General features: G+C 36.6%; 1 protein-coding gene across 1 annotated transcript in view; it reads right to left on the bottom strand.

Annotated features, from left to right (window-relative positions):
- The window catches only part of LOC309475585 (uncharacterized protein), a 518,877-nt gene that overhangs the window by 299,180 nt on the left and 195,516 nt on the right, over window positions 1-24,181 (bottom strand). The window contains exons 66-70 of the mRNA XM_082138403.1: window positions 14,886-15,059; window positions 14,225-14,398; window positions 13,952-14,125; window positions 12,872-13,045; window positions 12,211-12,384 (exon numbers count right to left, since the gene is read on the bottom strand). Of these exons, the coding sequence (XP_081994529.1) occupies window positions 12,211-12,384; window positions 12,872-13,045; window positions 13,952-14,125; window positions 14,225-14,398; window positions 14,886-15,059 (870 nt within the window). The remainder of the gene's footprint in view (window positions 1-12,210; window positions 12,385-12,871; window positions 13,046-13,951; window positions 14,126-14,224; window positions 14,399-14,885; window positions 15,060-24,181) is intronic.

Below are 24,181 nucleotides of genomic sequence, written 5' to 3'. Positions count from 1 at the left end.
GCGTGCTTTGGAGATAGAATGACAGGAGGAGGTTGCGATCGCTCAACAGCCTGAGGACGTGAGGATGAGAGCCAACACGAACTGGTGGTGTGAATGTGGGGGAATATGCCAATCTATCCCGACTGAAATAGTGTCTGTGCTGTAGAGAGTGGGACATGTTTCTGCCATCGATGACCAGGCTCAGCGCGTCAGATCAAGATGAGCGTGCCGGCAGTTGTGCCACAGCTACCTAGGATTTCACGGCATTGATCCATCCTGCAGTAACTTTTACTCAATTTTTTTCCCCTGGTGTGATAAAGTGAACTGGAAAAAAAAGCCTCTCGCCGAATGGACCAAATGGACAACTGTCCACAGAGTAAGTGATTATTTTAAACATGACGCATGTAATAGATCGGTAAGTAAATGTGGATAGGAGCAGGCTTCACTCAATGTGTACACTTGTCAATTTTAAGAGTGCTGGCCTAGATAATTATAATATATGAAGTGGGAGAGAGGCCGCACTATGCTTAAATATATTTTTATTTTTATTTGCACAGACGCGTTTTAGCACGTCCCTTCTTCAGTGTGCACATGAAACGTGTCTGTGCAAATAAAAATAAAAATATATTTAAGCACAGTGCGGTCTCTCTCCCACTTCATGTATGTATAGATCGACCCATATTATACCTGTATTCACATTCACATATTCACATTTCATGTGTTGCGTGATATCTCTGCGGCCAAGTAGCAGTGCTTCGCCTGTGCTTCCCCCTAATATAGTCCCAAGTCAATATCTGCCTAGGAAATCGCCTAGTGTTAATCTGCATCGCTATTTGTACTCGTTGTGAATACGCAAGCCACAAGAAGTAATTAGGTGTTTTTTTGTTTTTTTTTGATCACTTTTACTCAGGACATGCTAGCTGGCAACAAAGGATTCCATTCATTGTGCTAAGCTAATCTACTAGCGCCGACCCTGTCAAACTAAAACAACGCATGCACTGAGACAAAAATGCATTTGCCCACCTATCTATATGTATGAAAGAATGTGAATAAGCCCTATTTAAAAAAATGGTGGAGTGTTCCTTTAAGGAGGAATCTAACAAAATGTTTCTAAAATATATCCACAGTAGTGTAAAACTCATAGGCCTGGTTTCACAGACAGGGCTTTGATTAAACCAGAAGTAGGCTTCAGTTAAATTAGAATATCTAAACAGCTTTTATAAACGTGCATTAGAAGAAAAGAAAAAAAAAACATTACTGGTGTTTTCTTGAAACAAAACAATTGCACTGACATATTTTAGGAAATTTCAGTGCAAGTTGCTTTCAGTTAAAACCGCTCAAACATGCATTTTAGTTTTAGACAAGACTTAAGCCTAGTCTGTGAAATCGGGGGATAAACAACCACAGGAAGGGTTTGGTTGGGACAAAGTTGGCAAGGTGAAAGCAGAATCAATAATATGTATATACCTTAAAGCACTAAGATATCTTAAAATTAAATGTTAAAAAAATAATCTAAGTCTTAAATATCAGGGCCCTAATTTATCAAGCGTCTCAAAGTGCCATTTTAGTCTCAAGTGCTGATAATTCATGAAATTTACTCCTACTTTCAAACTTATGTATAAAAGCAAGTTATCAAATTTCTTAAAGATAAGAATCACTCTCCCAGTTATTTAAAGGTGCACTGTGCAATTTTTAGTGACATCTAGCGCTGAGGTTGCGAATTGCAACCAACAGAAGTTATTGCCGACAGGAAAAGATGTCATCGTCTGAGACAACAGAGAGTAGCCAGTTCGGCTTCTTTACAAAGATAAATTAAGAAATTATATTTACTTAATTATTCAGTAAAACAATATGTTATTGTGAATATTATTGTTACTGTAACAATATGTAATTATTATAATGCTTGTTCAGGTTATACCTGCCACTAGGGGGCGAACAAGGGCAGTTCTAGACAGTAAGCCTGAGAGTAAGCGAGGAAGTAAGGCTTGGACATGACACTGTGTTTGCAGACTGTTCAATAAATGCTGACCCCGTTGGGCTAGAGCAAAGAATATGGACTCTTGTTTTATATAAAAAAAACACACTTTATCATGGTGGCAGCGGAGGTGGATTTTTGCCCGAGTTTTTAGTGGTTTGCTGCGGAGGCGCCGGCGACGTCCGAAGACGGTAAAGTGCTAACGTGTAGCGTGGATTAGCATCGAAGTAAACAAGCTAACGCTAACAGCATGGACGTACTTAGACCTCCACAGACGTTGTGTCTGGACTCCAGTAATCTGTCTAAAACGTGGAAGTCTTGGAGAGACGAGTTTGAACTGTACATCGGATTAACTGTTGCCGAGGACGACGAGAAGAAAAAGGTCAGGCTCTTCAGTTATCTGGTCGGTGAGAGTGGCAGAGAGCTACTGGATACGGTAATGGGAGACACAGCGAAGTCGGACTGGAAGATTAATGACGTAATTGAAAAGTTTGATAACTACTGCAGTCCTACAGTGAACGAGACAGTGAAGCGGTACAAATTCTTCACAAGAAATCAAGGTACCAGTGAATCCATAGATGGCTATGTTACTGAACTCAAGGTGCTAGCAAAAACATGCAACTTTGGGACATTGAGAGACTCACTCATTCGTGACAGGATCGTATGTGGGATTAACAGCAGCAACATGCGAGAGAGACTGTTACGGGAGAAAGCCATGACATTGGACACTTGCATTCAACTTTGCAGGGCTGCGGAGTGGTCGCGGGAAAACTGCAAGGCCATAGCGGGGCACACAGTGGAAGAAGTTCACGCAGTGCAAGGAGCTTCGCGCTTACAACAGAAAGAAAGCACCGTGGATTGCAAGTTTTGCGGCAAGACACATGAAAGGAGCAAACAGAAATGTCCAGCATTGGGAAAGAAATGCAAAAAGTGTGGTAAGGAAAACCACTTTGCGGTTAAGTGTAAAGCCCGCATTGAACCAAAGAAGAAAAAATCTGTGCATAACGTCACTGAATGTGAAAGTGAATATGAGGACATACTGTGTGTAAGTACTGTAATACTGTGCCTATTAACATGCTGAACACAGATGCTAAGCTTGAGGATACAAATTCTGTGTTAGTGATGTACAATGGAAGCAAAGTGAAGCCACTGGGTAGATGTAAAGTGAAATTGGACTGGAGAGCAGCCCGGCTCAAAGACTGCTGAACCGTCGAACGAGGTCTCTGTTACCGGCGAAAAACAGCCTTCTCCAGCCTAAAGTGGTTCAAGCAGAGCAGGCACTGTTTAACAACCAACAGCGTCAATGTGCGTACTACAACCGATCAGCCAGGGATCTAGATGCCCTACGACCAGGTGACACTGTCAGAGTGCAGACATTTGAGCCTCACACCAAATGGAAGCTGGGCAAGGTGAAAAGACCAGTTGACTTTAGATCCTATGAGGTTGAAATGGATTCGGGTGCAGTTCTCAGGAGAAACCGTAGACACCTCAGACGCGCTCATGTTGTTCCTCAAACAGAGGTTGTTGATATAGAGACAGTAAACACTCCGGGAACCCATACAGATGCTGTACTATCCCAGCAGAGCCCTCAAACTCAGAGCGATACCTGTGACAGTGATGTGCCGAAGACAACTAGATATGGTAGAGTTATTCGTCAGCCTCAACGCTACAAGGACTTTACTACTTAAACTGGCATTTAGGGGACAAAAAAAAAAAAAAAAAGTTTTTTGTACATTTGAAAGTACATTTAAATGTTTGCAAATGTGTTGCAGAGAAAAGAAAAACTTTCTAAAAGAGAAAGGATGTAACAATATGTAATTATTATAATGCTTGTTCAGGTTATACCTGCCACTAGGGGGCGAACAAGGGCAGTTCTAGACAGTAAGCCTGAGAGTAAGCGAGGAAGTAAGGCTTGGACATGACACTGTGTTTGCAGACTGTTCAATAAATGCTGACCCCGTTGGGCTAGAGCAAAGAATATGGACTCTTGTTTTACCTATAAAGTTCCGTATTAATTACAAGGTATTGCTACTGACTTATAAAGCCCTAAACGGCTTAGCTCCAGTCTATTTAACGGATCTTCTATCGCCCTATAATCCATCGCGCTCTTTAAGATCACTAAATTCGAGGCTTTTGGTCATACCTAGGATATCCAGATCCACCAAAGGAGGGAGGGCGTTTTCATATTTAGCTCCAAAACTCTGGAATAGCCTTCCTGATACTGTTCGTTACTCAGACTCGCTCTCCCAGTTTAAAACTAAATTAAAGACGCATCTCTTCAGCCAGGCATTTATATAATATTTTTAATCTTACAGTTAAATCCGGTCTCTAGTTCATAAACGCCAGAGGAGAACTGGCCCCCCGACTGAGCCTGGGTTCTCCCAAGGTTTTTTTTTTCTCCATTAGGTCACCTGATGGAGTTTTTCGGTTCCTTGCCACTGTTGCCTTTGGCTTGCTCAGTTGGGGATACTTAATTTACTTAATTTAATGAATTAATCATGCTGTGAAGCTGCTTTGATACAATCTGTATTGTGAAAAGCGCTATATAAATAAAGTTGACTTGACTTGACTTTTATATAAAAAAACCACACTTTAACAGTTACTTGTTAATCATTGTGTCAGTGTTTTATTCGCTGACTTTAGATAGCTTCTTTGCACGAAGAACAACATAGTGACAAAACGCGCTTGTCTGTTAGGGGGTCGGCACATTTTGATGTAAGGGGACCTGTGGTGTATGTAGATAGAAATGACTCATTCTAAGGTAATAAAAACACAGAGGTTCTAGGTAGGTAAGGTCTTTATACACCACAGAAAACATAGTTATGTATATGATATTGCATTTCCTCCGAAATATTACACAATTCCCCTTTAAGACAGCTCGAGAGGTCTCTCAAGTGAGGAGTTGCCAGTAGGGGCTTGTGATGGCACTGAGGAGACAGATGTGCACAAATCTTTCAGGAGAGGAAGAATGTTTTTAAAATGTTTGACAATGAGCAGTTAATCACACATATCATTTGAACAGAACGGGCATCATCTTTGTAAGCGATGGTTAATGTTGGGCTGAACTTGCCTTTTAAAACATGTTTCCACTGTTTGAATAATTCAGCAAGCAGAGCTTCTTCTTCCCACCAGTTCGGGTTTCTTTTGGAATCCATGGTGGCTGATTATATATATATATATATATATATATATATATATATATATATATATATATATATATATATATATATATATATATATATATATATACACACACAGTATATATGTTAACAGCACACCATTTTAAAAATGATACTTAAGACATGGTGGAAAACGTGTTTATCTTTCATTTCCATTGTGTATATCAGTGTATTCTCTTTTAAATGATTTATTGTCAAATGACTATTGAATGTAAACTCTTAGGAAATTAATATCACCATTCAATTGTGAATTTATCTGAGAATATTCTTAAATAAGGAAATCTATTCAGTGATTGATCCATGCCTATGTCGTCATCCAAAATCCCGTTTGTGGCACAGCAAAGTGTCGGGAATCATCTCCAAGACTGACACTTAAGTTTTAGTCCTACACCTCACTTTTACGAGTGAGATGCTTGATAACTAAGTTTTAAGCACAGCTCTGAGCAAATAATTGTTTTACTCTCAAGTCCATTCTTAGCAGTGTTCTTGTGAGTAATTCTCAGAGGCTTGATAAATCAATATATACAACACCACTAAGCTCATGTCTTTTTCTCTGATATTTTTAAATGTACGAGGTACTAGGTATATTGTTATACGCAAGGCAGTTTTTCTTTTAGCAAGAAACAAGTAAAAGTTAATTGTTTATTTCTTCAAGAGACTCATTCAACTGATGTAGATGTGAGATTTTGGAAGTCACAATGGGGTGGAGAGGCTTTATTCTCTCTTTATTCTGGAACTTCTCACTCAGCAGGAGTCGTATTTTTGTCTATATGGAGGGAGAGCAAAATTGTTGCAAGTTCAGGCGACAATGAATCACTGGATTATCGTGTTTGTTTTAATCAAATTAATGTAATTAAATCCTCCCTAGGGTCATTTTGACCCGGAAATCATCATGGAATTATTTTTTAAATTGAGTGTTCATCAGAGTGGCCCAAGACCCTAGATACACAAATAAACCACAAATACACAAAAAAAATGAAATAGATTCCAGGAGTTTTGTAGTTGAATCCTTCTCTCACGGGTCAAATTGACCCCCATAGAATGGAATGTGAGGAATGCTTCAGTACACATAGAACAACCTAAAAATGCTCAAAATTCAAACTAAAAGTGCTAAAATTCTAACAAAAAATGCTAAAACTTTAACAAAATATAATTTTATAATGTCTGCATGTGTATCTGAATGTATACTGAAGGGAAATAACTTTAGGACCCAGCAGAACAGCTCATTTGCTCCATATAGAGCTATAAGGCCATAGTGGCCAGTCATGAAATATCATGTTATATTATATAGATTTTTTACACAAGAGGTCGTCAGAGACACCCAATGTAAGATATTTTGAGCTGAATGAAAAGGTTTATGCATGAAATTATGAGTTTAAATAACAAATAAAATCTCCCAAAAAATTGCATAAAAATATAGAAAAAATATTATCAAAATTAAATAAAAAAAGGGACACAATTTTTTTTTTGTCCTTTCTGGACAAAAAAAAAAAAAAAGAATAACTTTAGGGCTTTGGGTCATTTTGACCCGCGAGGAAAGAATTTTGTTACAAGATGTGAGGGAAGGATGAGGGTTAATGTTAATGGTTACACTAACAAGGCCGCTAATAAGTTGTTTTTTTCAGAATATGGCCGCCAAAATTGATGACTGGAGGAACAGATTTTACAGACAAAATTATAATGGGAGGGGACTTTAATGCCGTTCCAGATGAATGTCAGTATTCCTTTCAAAACTTTTTCCTATAACCCACTGATTTCTAATATATCCCATTTTCTTGCTTTGATTGATGTTTGACGTGTAAAGAACCCACATAAAAAACTATTTACATGGGGGTCCTTTTCAGGGCACATTCAACGTTCTAGATTAAATTTTTGGTTGATAACTAGTAATCTTCTTTCTTCCTCATTTGACTAATATTTATCCATCAGTTTTAAAGGGCACAGTTATGCCACTTTTTTACAAGATGTAATATAAATCTCAGATGTCCCCAGAATGTGTCTGTGAAGTTTCAGCTCAAAATACCCCACAAATAATTTATTATAGGATGTTTTAAAAGCCCCTATTTGTTTATCTGATGGACACACATTTATGTTTGTCTACGAGAACTCATTGGAAGTTTAACAATAATCTGTTAAAATGTGATTCATTTTGTAATTTTGTTTAGTTAATGATCAACAATGTTAAAATTATGTCTGAATTAACTTCAATTGGTTGAATAGGAATGGGTTAAATTTAGCATTTAAAGATTGGCAATTAAACAAATTTGTAAATGCTAGAAAATTAAAGCAGACTAAATTATTTTGGTAATAAAGACTCTAGGTGATAGAGAGCAGAAATAACTTCAGTTTCTTCAATCAGAGCTGGTTAATTTTTATACTTAAAAGGCTAAAGGAGCATTTATATGATAGAGGCAGGTGGATTGAGGAGGGGGAAAAATATTTTAATTTCCTTTAGAAAAACACAAACAAGTGTTAAATGTGCATTGTGTAATATTTAGGAGGATCTGTAGACAGAAATGCAATATCATATACATAACTGTTTTCAGTGGTGTATAAAAACCTTACATAATGAATCATTATGTTTTTATTATCTATCTACAGTACATACACCACGGGTCCCCTTACATTGAAATGCCATTTTGTGCCAACATGTTTCTACAGTGGCCCTAAACAGACAAACTACTACAGAACGCGTTTCGTTACTATATTGTTCTTCGTGCAAAGAAGCTAGCCAAAGTCAGTGAATAAAATACTGACACAATGATGGACAAGTAACGATAATATTCACAATAAAATCGTTTTACTGAATAATAAAGTAAATATAATTTCTTAATTTATCTGTGTAAAGAAACCTCATTGCTTAACTGGCTCTGCTGTCTCAGATGATAGCATCTTTTCCTGTCGGCCACCGTAACTTTTGTTGGTTGCAATTTGTAACCTCACTACTAGATGCCACTAGAAATCACACACTTCACCTTTAAAAAAAACTATTAATAAACTTAGCATTAATAACTATATAAGTGAAGAGAAAACAGTGATATATGATTACATCTATTCCTTCTATAATGATTTAAAGGTATAGCGGAGGATCTTTCTGAATTTTAGATAAGACCCCTATCCACTTTTTTAAAAGTTTGATTGATTCACCAGAATGATTGACAATTAGGAGGACCAATAGTATAGGTGATCCACTCTGGAAGTAAAAAATCCTCCGCTATACCTTTAAATAAATAAATTTACAGAGAGATTGTGATCTTTTCTTTTTCTTCTTAAAAGATCCTGACCCTACACTTTAAAAAGTGCGAATTAATGGCTATTCATAATTGTGATTTAGAAAATATACAAGGCATTCCAGTAAAAACGAGGTTAATACATATGGGTTATGATTACCAAAGATTACAAATGCTTAAAAACATAAAACAAAGTCTGAAGCTTTGTTTCTCTTTGTCAAAATACTTATTATTATTATTTTAGCATATTTTTCTTTGATGTATATATCGGCTACCTGTTTGTCTTCACCCTTGCTCCGTGTCTTTATTAGGGGCCAAGCCCTGAAAGGGCTGTAGCCCCTATTGTATCTGTTAGTTTTCTTATTATTATTCCTCCCCAATGGGGAGTCAATGGCAGCCATATGAACCGAAAGTAGCAAAATTATGATGGTAACGTACACCTTCAGTAATGATCTCCACTTTACAGGGCCAGCAGAGAAGGCCCAGCTGACCCTGACTGCCCACTACCGTTCCCGAGATATTCATCTCTGAATGTGACCTTGCCTGTATTTGTTGTCATATGCTAGTTAGCTTAGCAGCATGCTAATCAGAGGCTATTCTTTGTAATGTGGATTTTGACTATCAGGTTAAACAAATTATGTTAATGACAAAGTTATCTTAGATATTATTGTTGTTTACAATATGCTGCTTGGTCTGATTGTTAATCTGTTTAATAATGATAATATGTCAATGACTGTTTGTTATTTGAAATGATTTAATAAAAAAAAAGTTATCTTAGATGGTTAAATGGTTAAGATGCTAACTAATGGTTTAGTGTGCTCATTCTCACACTGAAGGCTCTCCTTGACAAATTTCTAAAATCAGCATCAACAGGGTGGTGCAACTTGCTAAGCCACAAGCCCAAAACCTTTCAGGTTGTGGGTTTGAGTCCCGTGTGGGGCAACTTTATAAAAGTGTGTCATTTAGAGCCAATAGCTGTGCCTTCAAAAGCTCAAGTCTCTGTAAAATTAAACTAACCATTGTATCAGTGGTATGTTGTTTAAAGCAACAGGCTATAGCTTTGAAGATTGTTTAATCAAATCCAGTGTACAGCAAACATTAAACCATGTGAATTGTGCAATGCTCAAAATATTCCTATTTAAAGGGATACTTCACCTCTGGGAAGATGAATGTGTATTTAAAATAGGTCATTTAAGTAGAAGAAATGTGAAGAAATGTTTGAATTTGGAGCTTTCTAGACTGAGAAAAGCCAGAAAATGTATTTTTGGCTTATGTGGATGAAAGACAACAACTCCCAGAATGCACTTGCTTCGCTGCCTTAGGAGGCCACGCCTATCGGTAAGAGTGCGCAGTTGTTGAAAACAACAAAGCTAGCCTACGTGATGAGTTTGCGAGGGATTTAGAGATCGTCCAAAATGTCCGGGATTCGGCTTTTGCGTTCTACAGTCGCCATTCATCATGTTTACTGTGGCGAGCAGGATGAGGCTGACGGCCGCGGGAGAACAGCGCGAGGCCGGTGGCGTGATTACTGAGACGCGCCGGGTCTCCCATCTCTCACGGAGGAGCGGGAATTTTTCTTAGCAATGGTAAAACGCACATCAACCGATCACTTGTTTAGCGTTCATGTAAACACTACATTCAAATTCACCAATCGGAATGAATTCAGTCAGATTGAAAGGTGTGCATGTATGTAAACAATGAATGGCGACCGCAGAAAGCAAAAGCTGAATCCCGGACATTTTGAACGATCTCGTCCGCTGGACAAGTCCGGGAAAAGGAGGATGGTTACTTACTCAGCTTTCTCCTACTATTCAGCTTTCTCCACAGAACAAGAGCTTGCTAGCTTAACTTCCAAAGAAAACATGCGGAACAACGCCTTCTACTGGCTGTAGTCTTTAGCCTCTGTCCAGAAAATCCTCCGATGACGCAAAATGACGATTTTTGCGTCATCGGAGGATTTTTTCCAGACAAAAAATACATAAATCTCTTGTCTCAGGGTCATATGAGGGTGGAAAGCATGGTAATTCAAAAATACTACAGGTTTTCTACTAATACAAAGCTTAATGCTAAATCCTGAAGTAACCCTTTAAAAAAATCTTACCGTAAAACTTCAAATAATAGCTGAGTCCCAAATAGACGCCTGTCTCTTTTACACGCCTGATGTAGCTACAGGTTTGGGTAAATAAAGGCCGATCTCAAATAGAGGCCTGGTCTGTTTTTTAGTTTCGGGTTGTATTTAGATTGCGCACGCAAGAGAGCTGTTACCGCAAGCAAGGCAGGCAGAGTTAGCGGAGGCCGGAGAGGAAGAAGTGGAGCAGAGCAACGAGGAGGAGGAATTCGCCAATGAACTTGTATTTGAGGATCGCAGTGATGATGATAGTGATGAATAGGGTCCTTTTGGATCACATGATTGCAGTTGTTTAACAGGGTAGCCTTCTTTCTTTCTTGTTGATGTGTTTTGGGGAACTAGTTCATAGGCTTTGGATGGCTCGATGAATATTACTAGTATATTACCGGTAACTTGTATTGTTCAGCCCATGGCTGTCACATCGTTTCTTTTTTTATGCTGCCAATAATCTAAAGGGGGTCGCACACCATACGAGAAGCGCAGCGCCGTCCTACTGTCATGCTTTCCGTCTATCAGTCTATGCTATTTGGATCGTTGTCTCTGGGCCTACACTCAATGAACACTAAATTAAAGGCCCGACTCATATAGACGCCTGTCGCAAATACAAGCCGGTTTTACGGTATATCCAAACAAACCAAAAAAAAAAAAGAAAAAAAAAGAAAAAGCCATAAGGGCTTGTAACCGTGTCTATTTTATTCTCTGGCTCTTCTTTTTCTCTGGCTTCTTTTCGCTGGCTCTCCTTAGCTCTGGCTCTTTCTCTCTTCCCTTTTCTAAAGGGACATTCTGCAATAATAATAACAAAAATTATAATAATAATAAAACACTACTCATCACCAGGCTGAAACTGTAGCTTTAAGTTACTTTGTTTTAATCCACTTTGTTACACCTCAAATGGCAAGGACACGTCTATTAATGTAATTACTAATAAGCTAGTCTGTGCACTTATTCTTTAGAATGGCTCAGGCACAGAGAACATTGGCAGCTTATGGACCCTACAACGTTGATGCTATTTCACTACTGTAAAGTTGCTTCACTGGCTGAATTTTTAACAACGTACAGACCCGACTTAATGATAACATAAATTGTTGTTGTTGATTATTTCCATGTTCAAGGAAGAATCAGCGCACAGACTTGCTTATTAATAATTACATTAATAGTCATTTGAGGTGTAACAAAGTATTATTGATTAGTTGCCGCATTAAAATATTTCACTTATTGCCTATTATTTTATACCTGTATAAGCAACTTTTGTTTCAAATGATTTATCTTTACAAGATCAAGCCTGTACTAATGTTATTCTAAGCATTATAATCACACTCATTATTCAAGTTTGGATTTCTGATATATGGTCTAGTTTTATGGCTCTTTAATCTTTATTGATTAGTTGCTGTTAGCTCAAATTTGGAAATAGCGCTTTTCAACACTTTGATAGTGAAAATCAGCATTTTGCATATTTCCCATATTTTTTTTTCTTCACATATTTAATTTTATGTGGATAAAAAAATGAGGCTGTTGGAAAAATTTATATCAGTGTACTAAGATTTATTACTAGTTAAAATAACTTTTAAAATAAAGTGTAACAGAAGGTGCCGAGCTATAAACACTATTTATATACACTATATATACCGAGCTATAAACACTATCACTATTACTGAGGTTTGATTTAAACTGTAGAAGTGATTTTAAGAATTATGATTGATGTATGTTATTGTTACTGACCTCAATATCTCCAGTTTACAGTGTGAATCCTTCAGTACGTCACATAAGTGCTTCACTCCTGTGTTTCCTATTTCATTTACACTGAGGGTCAGCTCTCTCAGGTGTGATGGGTTTGATTTCAGAGCTGAAGTCAGGATGAGACACTGTTTCTCTGTAATACTGCATTCACACAGACTGAAGACAGAAAGAGAAAAGACAAACTGAAGAGCTACATCCGGCACTAGTTTAATTTCTGATACTCTGTTTTTAAGGCTGTCACACTAGTTCTGTGTGCTGGAAGATGTTGATTCTTCTCTATTATTTTTCAACAATATATTTTGTCTGTTTTCTTTACTCTTTATCATAGCAGCAGATTTCTGCAGAACAGCATTTACACAATCAGTATATTGTATCAAATTATTCAACTTTAACACAATAGACCTTAGTTGGGTTAGACTCCATATTGAATTTTATGCATATGAAAATGAGGTTGTGAGAAAAAAAATTATATATACTGGTACACTAAGATTTATTACTTACTATTTTAAAAAACATTTAAAACAAAGTATAACAGAAGGTGCAGACTCAGAGCTATGAACACTATTACTTGAGTCATGTTATCTTAAAATAAACAGTGAACTGTAATTTCACAGTAACTGCTGTACAGTATAATGTTACTAACTGTAGTTTCTCCAGTTTGCATTGTGGGTTCATCAGTAGATCACTGAGGTTTTTCACTCCAGAGTCTCCTAGTTTATTCTCGCTCAGGTACAGATCTCTCAGGTGTGATGGGTTTGATTTCAGAGCTGAAGTCACAGCAGAACAACCTTCATCTGTCATTGTACAGCCTCTTAACCTACATTTGGAGAAATGAGAAAAAGAAAATATTCATTCTGCAAAGTTATAGCATCTCAATAACAAATAAAGGACAAATTCCACACTAATTGTTTGTGCCCTTCAATGGCAGAGGAGACACGATCTGTAGGGACGTTCAAAACGAAAGTGATTAACTGAATTCCTTCATGAAGGGCTCTTCCACAAGTCTGTTAACAAAGGGTACATGTGATGGTCAGTTTTTAATTTTACATTACAGTTTTTTATTGAATGGTCATGTGACCCAGAAGACGAGGCCTTGTGATTCATTTTAAAGACAGATGACGGGAGAGTTTAAGTAAACATATGATCAGAATAATTCAAGTTGTTTTGTTTTGTTTGTGATATATAGGCCTATTACACACATTTTCATCTTGAATTTAATATGAAGTTTAAATAACTTAACAGGTAAAAAAATGTTTTAATAAGGTAAATGTGACTTTACCAGTGTCCAAAGAAGAGACAGCAAGTTTTTATAAATTTGAGAGCAGAGAGAACACCCACACACACATAAAGCATATTTTAAAAAGCTTCATTACAAAATGTATATTTATTTGCAAAAATCATATTATTGTAAGAAAAGCTAATGGGCTGCTGGACGCCATACTGCGTTGTCATGGTAACATTCCAAGTGAAAATAATGAGGAAATTACATTGTCTTTTTCTTCACCAAGTGTGTTCCAAACAGCTTCATTATGACACACAAAAGCCCTGATGCCCTTAAAGTCTCCATTTCAAGACTATCAGAGTGAAGAAGGCATAAGGATGCTAACTTACAGTTGGAATTCACCAACAAACTCAGGACACTAAGACACCAGACTCAGTGTCTTGATTTAAACTGTAGAAGTGATTTTAAGAATTTTGATTGATGTATGTTATTGTTACTGACCTCAATATCTCTAGTTTACAGTGTGAATCCTTCAGTACGTCACATAAGTGCTTCACTCCTGTGTTTCTAATTTCATTCTCGCTCAGGTCCAGATCTCTCAGGTGTGATGGGTTTGATTTCAGAGCTGAAGTCACTGCAGAACAACCTTCATCCGTCAAACCACAGTCTCTTAACCTACATTTGGAGAAATAAGACAAACAAAATCTTAATTCCGTTTCAGTCAAATACCAAAACTCTATTGCCTTTCGTTTAGATTTAATTAATCTTCCTCACCACAAAATCTCCAGTTTACAGTGTGAATCCTTCAGTACGTCACATAAGTGATTCACTCCTGTGTTTTTTATTTGATTCTTATCGAGGTCCAGCTTTCTCAGGTGTGATGGGTTTGATTTCAGAGCTGAAGTCAGGATGAGACACTGTTTCTCTGTAATACTGCATTCACACAGACTGAAGACAGAAAGAGAAAAGACAAACTGAAGAGCTACATCCGGCACTAGTTTAATTTCTGATACTCTGTTTTTAAGGCTGTCACACTAGTTCTGTGTGCTGGAAGATGTTGATTCTTCTCTATTATTTTTCAACAATATATTTTGTCTGTTTTCCTTACTCTTTATCATAGCAGCAGATTTCTGCAGAACAGCATTTACACAATCAGTATATTGTATCAAATTATTCAACTTTAACACAATAGACCTTAGTTGGGTTAGACTCCATATTGAATTTTATGCATATGAAAATGAGGTTGTGAGAAAAAAAATTATATATACTGGTACACTAAGATTTATTACTTACTATTTTAAAAAACATTTAAAACAAAGTATAACAGAAGGTGCAGACTCAGAGCTATGAACACTATTACTTGAGTCCTGTTATCTTAAAATAAACAGTGAACTGTAATCTCACAGTAACTGCTGTACAGTATAATGTTACTAACTTTAGTTTCTCCAGTTTGCATTGTGGGTTCATCAGTAGATCACTGAGGTTTTTCACTCCAGAGTCTCCTAGTTTATTCCCGCTCAGGTACAGATCTCTCAGGTGTGATGGGTTTGATTTCAGAGCTGAAGTCACAGCAGAACAACCTTCATCTGTCATTTTACAGTCTCTTAACCTACATTTGGAGAAATGAGAAAAAGAAAATATTAATTCTGCAAAGTTATAGCATCTTCAAAACAAATAAAGGACAATTTTCAAACAGTTTTTTTTTTGTGCCCTTCAATGGCAGAGGAGACACTATTTGCAGGAACGTTTGAAATGAAAGTGAACAACTGAATCCCTTCATGAAGGGCTCTTCCTCAAGTCTGTTAGTGATGGATTGCAGAGTTCACACGGCATGATTTTAAAAGTGGTAAGATCACTGTTCTTTGCACACTACACGACTATCTGGGGTAACATTCAGGTGCTGCTGTGTTCACTGCATGTTGGATCTATAACAAGCGGCAACATTCTGATCTGAAAAATGAAGCCTACCCGGAAGTGCGAAAAACTGCAATACATCGAAAATCCGCTAGGAGCAGGTCCCAAAAGGGAGCAAATGTCCGTAGACCCCATGTTAAAATGTCCGTTTTCACAGCATAAATTCATGTTTTTACAGGTTGGTCCCATGGACTTTTATTGTATTTTTCGATAGGTTCCGAGTGCCTGACAACTGTGAGGGCTGTGAATTTTTTTCTAACTCGTTTGTTTAGATCGTATTTAGATATAAAATGTATGACAATATGGGCGTGGTTAACTTTGATTGACAGCTTGATTGACAGCTGACAAGGCAGCGCCACGGAGAATGACAACATAAGAAGCGCCATTTTTTAATACAGTTGACATATAATACTACTGTTTCTGTATCATGAAATGTAGTTTTAAGAGTTTTTCAGGCGAGAATGTAGTTGTTTACAGCTCAAATCTGTGGTTTATTTAAAGATTTATAAAAAATGTATCCAGTTGATCCAGCGATGACTGGGCGCTCGGCGTTCATGTACCCCGCCTGGAACAGCTTTTTCTCGGCTGGTCGTTCTGAGGTTTGCCGCCAATGCCGCAGACTCTGGCGTATCTGTGGTGGTTAAACATGAGATATAATTCGTCTTGTGTCTAATGGGCGATTTTTGGTCTCGTGAATCTATAATTTGTTCCCTGGCCAATCGTTTTGGCTGTGGGGAAGTTTCATAACTTTATAAGCTATTTAACTTTACCTTTGTATGGTTAGACTAGAGCGCTGACTTTGTATGTTTGACTGAATTGTTTGCTTTATTTGTATAGCTTCTTATACCTTTTACTAATACTTTTATAATGGCTAATATTGATAAAACTGAAATTTAACAAAAAGAGACTGGTTGAGTTTTGTCATTTTAAATTTTAATACAATGAAGATGATCTGTAATGTTGTTTACTGCAAAATCTGTTGTTTAGTACAAATGCACATTATATTATAGAATATTTTTATATTATATTTAAAATGAAAAGAAGCAGGTTTGTGTTTTATATTTAGTTTTTTCATAAATAGGCAAACGTTATGTGCAGTGAATATAATCAATACGCGTTGCCTGAACCACATTTGTGTGGCTATAATGTTTAAGATTTCTTTAAATGAAAACGGAAAGAGTTAGTATGGTGTTTTATAACATATTTCGTTGCCTAAAATATACACAGAGATAACCGGAGTAGCAGAGCTAACTGAGTGACTCGCGCTGCGTCAGAAGGTGGGCGGGGTTAGGATTTCCCAAGATTTTCCAAGATGGCGCCGCCCATACCCCCCATAAACGGCTTCAAACCCGTTCTTCAGAAAGTCTATGGGTGACGTCACAGACGCTTTGTCCATATTTTTTACAGTCTATGATCTATATACAGTATATATATATATATATATATATATATATATATATATATATATATATATATATATATATATATATAGGCCTACTTTTTTTTTTGTCAACATGTTGCAATATTGTTTCATTTACGTTCATATTTATTCAAAAAATCTTATTTAGTTAAACAGCAGCACGAAATACCCACCTTCGTTTGAGATTTATTTTTAAAAAAGAAGAAAAAAAACACTTCTTCAAAACCATCCCCCTTCTGCTTTATTCACAAATCGCACACTGGTTGTAAGGATCTAAAGTTCACTGTGGAATTTAATATTGAGTTTAACATTTTGTTCATGACAACAAATTAACATGAGTTTGAAGTTTGTATTTTGTTTTGCTTGGAAAAAGCCGGCCTAAACCAAAGTAGCCTTTTAATTAAATATTTAGTTAATAAACTTTTATGACAACATGTAAACCAAATGATTTAATCCCTTCATTATCAACACTTTAATAATGCTCATAATGCTAATAATTTAAAGGGGGGGTACAATGGTGTTTCATGTATTCAGAGTTGTTTACAGTGTTAAAGAGATGGATTCTCATGCTTAACATGGCCAAAGTTTTAAGAAAATATTTTTGACGAATAACGGAGAATTTATGTGCCGAAAATCTTACTTCCGGGTTGGTACAAGTTGATTTTTTTTCGATCGTGGATCTAATGACGTAGACCAGAGTGGAACTCCTTATATGAACATTTCTCCCGGAAAAGCTCGCCCGCGCACACGTCGACCAGAGGAGAGCGAGACCGCGCACATCAACGCGCTTCAACAGGAAATCATCGGCAGCGCTACCTAGGATTTGTTCAAAGTGTGTTTTTGGATGTGAGAGAAAGTTTACCGTGTTCAGCTTCCCAAAGAACCCAGCGTTAGGAACAGTGGATGCAGATTGTTTTTCCGGGGCAAAAACGAGTTGTGTAAGACTGTTTGTTCCCTGCATTTCGACGATGATTGTTTTATAAACAAAGCCCAGATCGACGGATTTGCAGATCGTCTAATGCTTAAGGATCGAGCAGTCACAATGATAAAGGTTTGCGGTCGCAGGCGGTGAGTAAAACTGCTTCAAATGTCTCTGTGTTGTTGTTAGCTCGGTTAGCACAGCTTTAGCTCCGCCCACACGGCACGCCTCCAGACGCTCGTTTTTTCCGGAAAGACTCGGTACAGCCTATCTTTCTTTTATAAATATAATAAAACTAAAGACTTTTTGGAGATATGAAGGATGCAATACTACTCTATAGGTACTCAAGATTAACAGGAGATTGAGTAAAAATGAGCATTTCACCCCCCCCTTTAAGTGTGAATTGCAACTTCTCTTTGTTTTAAGTCAGTCTCAGACGCTCCTCTCCTCTTAGATGGCCTGTGGGGGGTTTGGAGGGGCAGTTTATCTTTAAAGGCAGTTTATCAGTGGCTTTATCGTGGGGGTGCAGGACAAGGTGATAAACACTCCTCTTTCATATGGAGATTGTCGGATAGCCAACCTGATGATCGGATTTTATCTTAAAGAGCAGGCAAAGGCAAATTTCCTTTCAGGATAAATCTCTCGATGTGTCCAAATGTAGGCCCTATCTAAATTATAAATATTGTAACTAATGTATAAGGTTTTTCATAAAAATGTTCAATTGAAGTGCTCATTCCAGTTGTTTCAACTGGTTTTGTAGAGGTTTAGAATGTTTGATCAGTGTGTGTATGATTGTCAAATATCGGGCATAATCTAACATGAACTTTTGACGAAACTCGTTCATGCCAACTAGAAACGAATGCAAGTGAGCAATAGATACAGAGTGCTTTTATTGTAAAGTGAATTCAACAACGCTTTCGGTTTCTTTTAAGCAACAAAAGCTAAATAATTTGTTGCAGTTTTTTTTATTTATTATTGGTGTGGATGACACGCAGCGATTTACAGTATTATCATACAGTATTATCAGCTGTTTGATGTGTTTCTACCCTGAAGGGCGCGCGCAGTGAGGGAGACAAAATAAACTTGCTAAAAAAAGATCCAGCCATACTTGTCAAGTATACCTTGCCATACCTGCGAGAATAGACTAGCTCCAAGATCACACCCATCTCCTGTCCCCCTTCCGTCATTTCTCCCATGAAACTCCAGTAATTTGTATGGCCCAAACCTCACTATATGAATAACCACATCAATATATTATTCCAAGGATGTCCAGTTGCCAGATCTTGTATGAAACCCATCCTACTCACACAATCAACACATCATACAAATTTCAACCCATTTGTGAGCACAATCTGGCAACCTACAACCCAGTCGCGCTGTTGCGCAGGTAGTAGACGCGGGAAGTTGAATAAAGCGTCACTGGTAGAAATGGGAAAAGAAGACTCAGGGCCCTATTTTAACGATCTGAAATGCAAGTATCAAGCGCAAAACGCAAGTAACTTTGTGGGCGGGTCTTGGGCGCTGTTGCTATTATACCGGCGGGATAAATGACTCTTGCGCCAGGCGCAAATCTAAAATGGGTTGGTCTGGAGTAGCTTCATTATTCATAGGTGTGGTTTGGGTGTAATGTGAAATAAAGCAATCAGAGCATCATCTCACATTCCCTTTAAGAGCAGGCGCGCTTGTTCTAAAGCGGATTCCTATTCTATCTATCTATCTATCTATCTATCTATCTATCTATCTATCTATCTATCTATCTATCTATCTATCTATCTATCTATCTTTGTAATAATGTATGATTTGCAAAAATGATAACTGCTGTATCTGTGTGTAGATGAGAGAATCAAAGTGTATGCTTGTGACACTTAAAGCACACGCTACATTGATTAAGGCCAAGCATGCGCCCTTAAAATAGCATATGAATAACATGCGCAACGCGCCACTGACTTTAAACAGTTTTTTTTTCGGTCAGTGGTGGAATTGTTTTCTAAACCTGTAAAATACGTTTGCGCCGGGACACGCCTCCTCTTTGCGCTGAACCGCCCGGGGAGCGCAAGTGTATTTCTTAGTTAACCGACGTGCGTCTGTGGAGGGAAAAGTCGGCTTTGCGCGGGTGCAAAATAGTAATGATACATGCGTCGGTGTACAGAGTCAATTGCGCTGGGTGCAAGATAGCGCCCTCGGTGGTAAATATTTAACGCAATTAACACAGCATACGTTTTTGTCCATCATCTTTTGGCTGGTGTTACATTATATGATGCGCTTTTATTCATTCAAATGATTTTAAACCAATTAAGCCAAGACAAACTGACTCTATTGGCTTGAAGTTGAACGAACACTAACACACGCAATTATGCCGAAATGTCCGTTTTGTCGACTATCCTCATAAGAGCAGACTGAGCAGTCTGTTAAATTAGTTAAAGTCTTAAATGAAAGAGTTGTGAGAGAATGAGATGTGTGAGATCCGCGTCTCTGTCAGCAGCGGCTGGTTTTAAAGTGACAGCAGCCAATAAAGCTTTTTATCAGTGAAGTTAATCAAAGAACAAAGGTAACAGGGAAAAACGCTCACTGCTCTCAACTAAATATCTTCTGAAACTTTAATAAGGAATAATCTATTTATAATTTAACCCTCTGGGCTTCTTCGTAAAATAGTCACACTTAGCTTCCTCCCGCCCGAAAACGGGCGACGCCTTAAAATTTTACTTTACTTTTTCCCAGGATAACCAATCAAATATATTTTTGTTCTATGTTTTCTGATTATTATTTAAATTTTTTAATGATACTTTGCATTAATTATATAATTTTTATGAGCTATTTATATATATTTTTTTATTTTTTTTATTTTATTTTTCAATAATTGCAACATTTCACATCAAAATAGAGTGCAGGCCTAAAAAAAAAAAAATTCAAGTGAGAAGAGCGCCATCTAGTGGCTTCAAAATGTATTAATTTGTGTCATGTCCTATAACCGCCTATAGGCGGCCTATAGCTTTTTTATTTATTTATTTGATTTATTCCCATTCAGAAAGAAAAAAGATTATTACTAAGCAACCACTGAATGGAACAACACAAATTATATATAATTTTAAAGCTTAGGATCTCAGCTTTTTAATGCGTCTAATTACATTTATTAACTCCTAACGAGTGCTGAGTAATCCCTCTAAAACCGAGTGTACCGTCAGCAGGCGCCACCTAGCTGCGAAAATATTCATTACCATATTTTTCAAAAATCTTGCCTCGATTAACACAAAGTTGATGTCATTTGAAAGCTTAGAGTCTGAACTTTACAGTGAATGTATCAACTTTGAACAACTCTTAAGTATTGCTGAGTTATTTGCTGATAAATAGAATTTCTTTTTTTTTCATAATCTATAAAATAATGTACTGCAATGTGTCAAAAACATCATACAGCTCATGAAACATTCCCAGATAATTGAAAATAGCACTTCTTTTTTTTTAACAGTATATTATTACAATTAAAATGAGCCCAAAATTAACATAATCTATTGCTTTTATGACAAGATATTCTTCATGAAGAAAAAATTGCACATGAGGGGGTGTCAAAGACTGTACAAAAAGGCTATCTCTTTTCCAAATGCTGTAACTTTTGACTCCTTTATCCAAAAATTATTATTTTTTTATCCAAATGCAGCTAACATGTAGGGGGACTTCACTAAAAAATAATTTTCCTCCTACCTTATTTCCTTCCTGAGTTATTCCATGACAAATAAGAAAGATATGCAAAATCATAATAAAAATTATATATATATTGTCTTTTATCCGCTGTTTCTTGGCAGGACAATGTCCAAATGTAATGTAATTTATAAATATTTTCAAAAAATTTAAAAAGAGTTCTTTCAAACGATACCTACCTTTTGACTCTCCTTGCTATAGTTTTGGAGTTATTATGATTATATCATTTTTATATAGTTTGGGGCAAAATTTGCTTTTTCAGTCTTACCAGCTCATTTCTCTGTGTGTGTGTGTGTGTGTGTGTGTGTGTGTGGGGGGGGGGGGGGGGTGTCTTATTTGCACTCTTGATGTTCTAGAGTGTCACCCCTTCATTGCTGTACACTTTTTTTCAGCACAGTGGCTGATCTGTAGCTTGTACCACCAAAAGTTTCTCTGAGTTTTCCTATTTTTTCGTATTTCCCATTCATTTCCTATGTCGCCCGTTTTCGGGCGGGAGGAAGCTAAGTGTGACTTTTTTTTTACGACCCTTTAACATATCAGAATCATCTCCTTGATTTTTTTGTGTGTTCATATAGGTAATAAAACAAAAGTCACCAAGTTTCACCCCCATCCGATGAAGCAAAAAAATTAAACAATTTGAAACGTTCAAGTTTTTGCCCGTTTTCGGGGGAAGAAGCCCAGTGCAGACTGTTTGAGATAGCTTTATTCAATTTCTGTATATTTCCTACCTGTTTACACAAATATTTACAATATACTGTCTTTATGTTGTTTCTACATTAATTTGGAGATTAACTGTGAAATTATTACATTATAAAATATTTTAAAAACGTAAGGTGATAATAGTGATTAATCAGAAAAAAAGTGTGATTAATGTAGTTAATTTTTGCAATCGATAAAAAAAGAAAAAAAGAAACATGAATAAGTCTTATTCTTGTTTATTTTTATTGAATATTATGTATTTATTAATGTTAATATCTGCGCAATTAATGTGTATTTAGCCTGCCTCTGCCATCCAGCACCCCCCATAATCCCGAGAGAGAGAGGCAAAGAAAAATGCCTGTTCTTAATTTGTTTCTTTGTACTATTTTCATTTTGTACTGTTTTAATTGTACACAGCTGCAATTTTTTTGGCAATACAAATTTAAAATATTGCAAGAATAATATTCTGTATTTCTCATTTTGCAACACAAAGGGAATAACGCTAAACTCGATGCAGCCCTGTTTTAAATAAATAAACTGCCCCGACACTTTATTTAACCCATTCAGACCCTGCGTCCATTACAATGGACATCACATGTCAACCCCCCTTTTTTTTACTTCTGGAGCATTTCACCTAGTTTAAAGCCTGCAGTCCATTAGATTGGACGCTTGTCATCCAATCAAATGGCAGTAAAGCTCTGCATGTAGTAATTATAAAAAAAAAACACTACTTTGAAGAGAAGCATGTCAGCACTTCACTCCAAACACAGAAGCAAGCAACATTTTATATGGTTTTATTTACATTTTTTGATATGTTTGCCAGTATTTCATAGTTTGTATGTAAAATAGAAAGATTGAACTTATTAATTAAAGTTAAAAATGGATTGTAGAATTGCTAATTTTAAATCAGGATTTTTTCAAATGTGTCTGTCCATTAGAATGGACAGTGGGTTCAAAAGCCTGTTACTGAAATCACATTCCAGTAATTGAAGTCCAGTAATGCTGATTGAAATTTCTTATATAAAAATTCTATATCACAGTACCGATACATTTTTTAAAACTTTTTCATATGCAGAATATAGTTCTTGAAGTGCTTGAACATATAGCTGATAGAAGTATCTCAGATGTTGACTTTATGTGGAGTGATGATGAGGAAGATGGAGATGTAAGAAAAATATCCATATTTAAAACTTTATAAAGTAAAATGACTAGCTTCCGGCCAAACGAAACATATGGATTTGACATAAATCTAAAGCCTAACTTGAAAATGAATTATTTTTCTTACACAAACGCATCGCTTCGCTTCAGAAGGCCTTTATATACCCCCAAGAGCCGCATAGAGCACTTTTATCATGGATGGATGCACTTTTATGGACTTTCAAAACAGAAACAACCATTCACTGCCATTATAAAGCTTGGAAACCAGGACATTTTTTAATATAACTCCGACTGTATTCGTCTGAAAGAAGAACGATGTCATATACACCTAGGATGGCTTGAGGGTGAGTAAATCATGGGCCAATTTAAATTTTTGGGTGAAGTATCCCTTTATAGGTATAGTACACCCAAAAATGATATTTGTCATCACTTACTCATCCTCATGTTGTTCCAAATCTGTATGAGTTTCTTTATTCTGCTGAACACAAAAGAAGATATTTTGAAGAATGTCGGTAACTAGACAGTTGACAGTATAGTCATTGATTTCCATATTTTTTCCTACTATAGCCTATATTTCCTAATAACTACATATTATATTATTATGATATAATATTATCATTATTAGTAATTATTTTGAAAATGATAATAATATTTATCAGTAATGTATCAATATAGATATTACAGTACAATACCGTATAATTAATTACAGCAAAAGCAGATCAAATGACGAAATACAGTACAAATACAGTAAAGTACTACTTGGTAGTTTACAGTACTGATCTTGTGTACTGTAAAGTGAATTACAGTACAGTTACTGGAAATCGAAATACATGCATCATGCATGGCAACCGTGCTGCCAGTAATGTACTGTAGAAATACAAGAAAATCGTTAACAGAGAAATTGTTTCAAAGATGCACACAGGAAATT

Source organism: Leuciscus leuciscus (genome assembly GCF_965113295.1).
Source record: "Leuciscus leuciscus genome assembly, chromosome: 15".
Taxonomy (NCBI): Eukaryota; Metazoa; Chordata; class Actinopteri; order Cypriniformes; family Leuciscidae; genus Leuciscus; species Leuciscus leuciscus.
This window is presented reverse-complemented; position numbering and strand designations above follow the sequence as displayed.